Genomic DNA, 6,811 nt, shown 5'->3' on the forward strand with positions numbered 1-6,811 from the left:
AAACAAAAAGTGCCCTGAATGAGATTCATATTTGCTTACAATCCATCGTAGGAAGCAAACACGCAAATGTCTTCTAGTGTTTGTCAATGATGAAGCAGCTTTGTGCAATTTGCATAAACCCCTCCCTTGTGATGCCATTATAATAACCATATCCTCAAACCTTGCTATACAATATTCTAATATGTTTATACATTAATTTGATTGAACTCCACAACACATGATTTTCTTTATTAATGCTTTTATTGATAAGAGGAGTGTTTCAGAGAAGGTATTGAGAAGAGATCAAAATGTAGAAAATATTTAAATGGAGAATACACATTTTTGAGATAAGAATATCAAAGACAAGATAAGATTAGAAGGTGTACAATCAAAGTAACTGTGGTGCAGGATGACTGCATATGATCTCACAGGTCCGTAACACAAATGGAGTTTGTCAGGAATGAACAGGGTATATCGTTCCAGCAACGGTTAGCTGTAGGGTGGAAACATTATACAAGTTATTCTGATCATTATAGTCGTGTTAGAATTAAAAAAGAAAAAACAAGCCATTACATGTTAGTGTATGATATGAAATTATAGTATTTTGAATTATAATTTAAAATACTATAATTTAAAATTCAAAAAGTATTCAAAAATCAGATTGTATTCTCACAGGTCACGCTGATCTCCAGACAGTTCTCAACACCCTGGTTGTTAGGTTCTGCAGAGCACCAGTTTTTAAAGTCATACTCAGATCCATCATTCCACAACCACTGTCCTTCCTAAAGAGCAAAGACAGTGATCATAAGAGTGCACGACTGTACTCAGACTTCAGTAAGAAGCTAATTAAGTTCAGATTCATTAGAAATTTAGCATTTACTGTGTAACACAGAAATTTCAGTTTAGACAAACAGATCTCTTTAGGACACACAATTTAACTTACTATTTCTCCATCATGAGCACCAATCCAGGCACGTGTGGAAGAAGAAGGCAACAGACCCAGCAGGAAATCATTTTCCGCTTTACTATGCACAGAAGCGAGATCCGCACCAAGACTTTGGCAGTTTTTCTAAAAAGACAGATTTTTTTTTGCAAAATCGAATATTTTTATCATAAAGCATAAGTGACTTTTTAAACAACATTTTAGTCATTTTCAAACAAAGTCTGAGTGATTGATTATTTGCCCAGTATCATTTTTTTGTTTGTTTTTTTGAAGAAAATAAAGCTTTACTTTAAAAAAATGATAAAATTTACCGTTCACTTTCTATTAGATGTCTCTAACTACCACTGTACTAACTAATTTCTATTAATAATTTGATTCAGTGAACTTATTGCTTATACATGTTTCCACATTGTACTTATATTAAAAAATACCTGCATGTTATTACAGCTGTAATTAATTTCTGTAATTAGATCGATGATTAAACTGTTGACCCTTGCCTTACACCTTAACCCACTCTTAAACCTACCCATACCACCAACACGCCAACATACCACCAAAGTGTTTTACAATACAGCATCAACACTATAAGTACACTGTACTGTACCTTATTTATTTATTTATTTGATGTAGTTATTAGTTAAACAAAATAAAAATAGATACAGATTCTAGATATAGATTCTGAAAAGGTGTATTGGACTGAATTCTGGGTGGGGAAAAATACTGTTGGGACAATAATTGGTGTTGACATTCTGAAAGAACTCAAAGCTGATGTTTTGCTTTCTAAAGATAAGCTAGTACAGGGGCCCGTGCCGGTGACGCATAATGCTCGCTCTCATGTAAGAGAGGTGATGAGGCGGATGATGCTTAATACCTACCCCGGTAAGTTCCAAATTAAAGAATATAACATAAAAACCACATGGTTTGGTCTAACATACTGTGACCATGTTCTATTTATTTATTAAATGGGGTGAGGTGCACATTGCAGCTGGGATTGCCACCTCTGAGAGAGAAAAGACACTAGACACTGCCAAAAAGTTCTAGAGTAAAATCACAAACCTGTCTCTCAGTCTTTCCCATTCCAGACAGGGATGCCTCGAAATTAGTGATTCAGGATTTTTATTTCTTATGCATATGTTGTGATTATTTTATCATTATTTTAATACCTTTTCTATGTAAAGCACTTTGAATTACAATTGTGTATGAAATGTGCTATATAAATAAACTTGCCTTGCCTTAAAGACACCTAATGTAAAGTGTGACCAAATCCCCTTGTAACTAACACATTACCTGTGCTGTAACCCAGTTAACCGACTGAGGGAAGAACTTGTAGCACCGGAGTCCAAAATTTGTCCATCCATAGGTGCATCTTTCAACTAAATCAACTGCATCAAGTGCATAAATGTTAGGGCTTTTGAAACATTCACAGCAATTTTAATTATTATATTTTCATGTAGCTTATTTTATGTTTATGTGATTATGTGACACTGTAAATTGCTCTTTAATCATGCAAATATTCATCAATTGAATATTGTATATTTCCTAAATGCTTTTAAAATTATGAATTTTTAACAAATGTTTTTACGAATAAATGTCTTACTTTTTGCATTCCCCATGGAGAAGATAATAAAAAGTAGCAGAAAACTTCTCAGCATTGCCATGATTAACCTGAAATGAATAAGCAGGAAAAGGTATATGCTGCACACTGTGGCTTCTTAATATAAGACAAAACACAAAAATACTTTAGAAATGTTATTCAGTAGGTTTTCGTTCCAAAAACTCACCTTGGTTTGGTTGTTGCCTTTAGAATCTCAGAGGAAGATTGGGTGAAGTTTCAGAAACAGCCCTGCTTTTATAATTTCCTTAATGTCAAGTGTGTATATGCTAAGACACAAGGATGAAATATGATATATTATCATTTGATATGTAGACTTTTGTAAACATGAAATAAAATCCAAATATTGGAGGACAGGGTAAGATGAGCCTGTAGAAATGTAAATGTTAGTTTAACTAAATATTTATTTTAAGTATTTTAAATGTTCATAGTCAAGTTAAATATTAGTCATAAGGGACATTTTCCCTATTAAATATATATATATATATATATATATATATATATATATATATATATATATATATATATATATATATATATATATATATATATATATATATATATAAAAAAAAACAGAAGAAAGTCTCGCACACGATCCACTTGCAAAAGCTTTATTTGCTGCAATGTTTCGGTCCCATGACCTTCATCAGGCCTGTTACTTTTTTAGTCCTTTCTCCTACGCACCTATGCTGCAGGTGTGCGAGGGTAATTGTTAATTGATTTCTCCAATAAATATTTGAATTATAGTCATTTTCTTCTATATAAACAGTTTTAGAAATCCTAATGTGTTGTCTGATCTAAGGAAGAAAGACAATTCAAAATTTTTTTTTTTTTACTTTGCTACCCATCTAATGTACTGACAAAATTAAATAAAGGCCTACATTATGAAAATATTGACTCTCAATCAAACACAACGGAAGGTAGCGACAGAAGCACCTGGGCTGATCGCTGATCTTTGAACTGTTCAGGGGTGCGTTTCCCGAAAGCATCGTTAGCCAACTATGGTCGCAAGTTCCGTCGTTATCAGCATAGTTCAACGAGTTGGTGTTTCCCGAAACCATCGTTCCGACGAACGTTCGCAAACAGCATCGCAAAGTTGCGTATCTTGAGCAAAATAAGCAGGCTGACATTCAGTACAACCTGTATCTTTTATTTAGAATACATACAAATGTCATTTACGTCTTTTAGTTTGTCAAGAGATTTAAAGCACTGTTTTGAAAGAATATGCATGTGTGTACATGCTCTAGTACGTAAGGACGAGCCTATGATTGAATCTGAAAATTTGAATTAGTCCTCAGATGCCATGTTCATAATTTATAGCAAAAAATCTAGCATTATTTCAACCTTAAACGGATTCATTAAAATAAGTTATTACTCCACTACCTGCGTGACATCATTAACCAACGTGGTTGAACGAAAAATTAGCAACAATACGGTTTCAGGAAACAGCCATGACTAGCTAGTTTATTTCTTCTACGATGCATCGTACTATGGTAGTTAAGCAGTGAGCTACGTTGTTGTACGGGAAAAGCACCCAAGGACGAGATGCTCAATGACTGCACAACAACAACAACAACACCTACGGTTGTAGGCCAATGAGCTACTTTGTTGAACTATATTAACCTGTTAAATATACCGCTCAACGGCCGTACGAGTCCGCCAGTGTATGTATCGTGTATATCTCAATCAGCTAAAAAATATATATCATCCGCTCAAATGAACAAAATGACATAAAGATTATTTCATTTTGCTGAACTAAATTCAAAGTCATCAAATCAGTAAAAGTCAGTAAAATAATCTGATCTATCACTGCTGCGTATAAAGATTGTTGGCACAGGGGCACGAATCCACTACCCAATTTCCAAAGTTACTACAACTTAATTTTTAAAGAAATTAAATTTGTAATCCAACAGTTCCATCTTTGAGAGTTCTAATAACTCTCACATAATACAAATTTAAACCTTCATAAGTCCATTCTGTAGCTTATGTTTGTTAGCATAAGCCCCATATCTAGTCATGTAACTTGAAAAAGTTACAGGCACATATCACTTGCTCTATGTTAATTATCTGTCGTGATGAATGGCAATGCTGACACAGAAACAAACATGCCGCTAGGGTCCGTGTAGTTCTTATGGGTAATAGTCTTCTCTGGTTGGAGAAACTGAACAAACGCTTCCTCGTTTTTTTCACTTCTCTGTATCTGGCAACTACAGAGTTAACCAAGTCACCAAACAGAAAATGAAATTGGGATGATCGGGGCATCAAGAAGAAAACTTTTATGCCAGACAGATTAAACCACAGATGTCTCTCCGTGCTCACCACAGCAGATATTGAACAGCTGATAGCATGGGCCATTTGCTTGGTGGCACGAAGAGACAGGTCTGTGGCTCAACGAAGCTTAGAGAAAGCTTCCTCATTCCCCCCCTGCACACTAAAAAACTTCAAGAGGTCAGCCTGGTATGCCTGTAACACAGCCATAGTGTGCAGCACAGCACAAGCCTGACCTGCAGATTGATAAGCTTTACCCATGAGAGCCGAAGTTGTTCTGCAAGGCTTCGTGGGGAGGGTAGGGCTCTTTAACGAAGATGCAGACCCAGGCGAGAGACCTGGGGCATCTCTGCCTACCCACGTGATTTCGCACCCATGATAGTCGAAAAGGTCGACATCGAGGGCACAAAAACACGTGAAGTATATGATTTACTTATTATATGTACTTTACAAAGTATGTGTCTTTGATAGTTTGTCATGGAGGTCCTCGAAGAAAGGGAGAGACTGATGTTGTTGTCTCTCCCCCTGCCACCGGACAGAAACCTATCCTCAAGCTTACTGCGTTTGGGGGTCTCTTGTTCACGGGGGCCAGTCAAGCTGTAACCTGGCCACAATGCGATTAACCACCTCGATTAATTCCGCGGCGGATTTACTATCGTGCGAGGAACGATCAGAGGCAGGCTGCTTGAAGTCCGCAGACCCAAGAGATTGATAATCATCGTCCCCCGCATGAGCCGAAGAAGCACCGGAATGCGCTTCAGGATCACGTGAGGAAACGTGTGGATCTGGTGAACGAGCAAGTGAAAGGGACGGACCCGTCTCTTGCTTGTCAGCCAAATCCATTCAGGAGCCCCACGATGGAAGTGCGGACTGAAAGTAGCCAAGACGAGAACAAAGCATTTTGACTGTAAAAGGTCCTCATGCTCAGCAACCGCATGATCCTCCCCCAAACACACAAAGCAGTAATCATGTGTATCCACGTCTGCCATCGGGCGAGAACATGGAGGGACACAACGCTTAACCTGCTAACTCATTTTCAACTGTTTCGATTTCTTTTGGCTTAAACTCTTTTCACTTTGATGTTCAGAGATGAGAAAGAGAGACATCTGCACACTGCCAGTTGAAAACTAACTCCTAACAACAGATCTGAAGTAGAGTTTCAAGATAGAGAAGTTTTTGACACACACATACACAGAGTGGTCTGAAAACAAAAGACCCGAGGAGGCAGCTGGGGCTCATCTATATACAGGTGCTGGTATAATTATAATTAGAATATCATCAAAAAGTTGATTTATTTCACTAATTCCATTCAAAAAGTGAAACTTGTATACAAAGAAAGGATTTTTAGAAATCTTGGCCAACTGAAAAGTATGAACATGAAAAGTATGAGCATGTACAGCTTTCAATACTTGGGGCTCCTTATGCCTGAATTTCTGCAGCAATACGGCGTGGCATGGAGTCGATCAGTCTGTGGCACTGCTCAGGTGTTATGAGAGCCCAGGTTGCTCTGATAGTGGCCTTCAGCTCTTCTGCATTGTTGGGTCTGGCATATCGCATCTTCCTCTTCACAATAATTCTATGGGGTTAAGGTCAGGCGAGTTTGCTGGCCAATTAAGAACAGGGATACCATGGTCCTTAAACCAGGTACTGGTTGCTTTGGCACTGTGTGCAGATGCCAAGTTCTGTTGGAAAATGAAATCTGCATCTCCATAAAGTTGGTCAGCAGCAGGAAGCATGAAGTGCTCTAAAACTTCCTGGTATACGGCTGCGTTGACCTTGGACCTCAGAAAACACAGTGGACCAACACCAGCAGATGACATGGCACCCCAAACCATCACTGACTGTGGAAACTTTACTCTGGACCTCAAGCAATGTGGATTGTGTGCCTCTCCTCTCTTCCTCTAGACTCTGGGACCCTGATTTCCAAAGGAAATGCAAAATTTACTTTCATCAGAGAACATAACTTTGGACCACTTTTTTTCCTTTTTGTCTTTAGCACAGGCGAGACG

The 6,811-nt window shown here is 37.7% G+C and overlaps 1 protein-coding gene across 1 annotated transcript; it reads right to left on the reverse strand.

The window, feature by feature from the left end:
• Window positions 1-232: 232 nt before the first annotated feature.
• On the reverse strand, window positions 233-2,741 carry LOC307129876 (type-2 ice-structuring protein-like). The gene is made up of 6 exons (XM_079822671.1): window positions 2,704-2,741; window positions 2,520-2,587; window positions 2,210-2,304; window positions 923-1,048; window positions 653-761; window positions 233-472 (listed from the first exon to the last, which is right to left on the reverse strand). The coding sequence occupies exons 2-6, from the start codon at window positions 2,578-2,580 to the stop codon at window positions 405-407; spliced, it is 459 nt and encodes a 152-aa protein (XP_079678797.1). The 5' UTR covers window positions 2,581-2,587; window positions 2,704-2,741; the 3' UTR covers window positions 233-404.
• Window positions 2,742-6,811: the final 4,070 nt, after the last annotated feature.

This window comes from Gobio gobio, assembly GCF_949357685.1.
Source record: "Gobio gobio genome assembly, chromosome: 8".
Lineage (NCBI taxonomy): Eukaryota > Metazoa > Chordata > Actinopteri > Cypriniformes > Gobionidae > Gobio > Gobio gobio.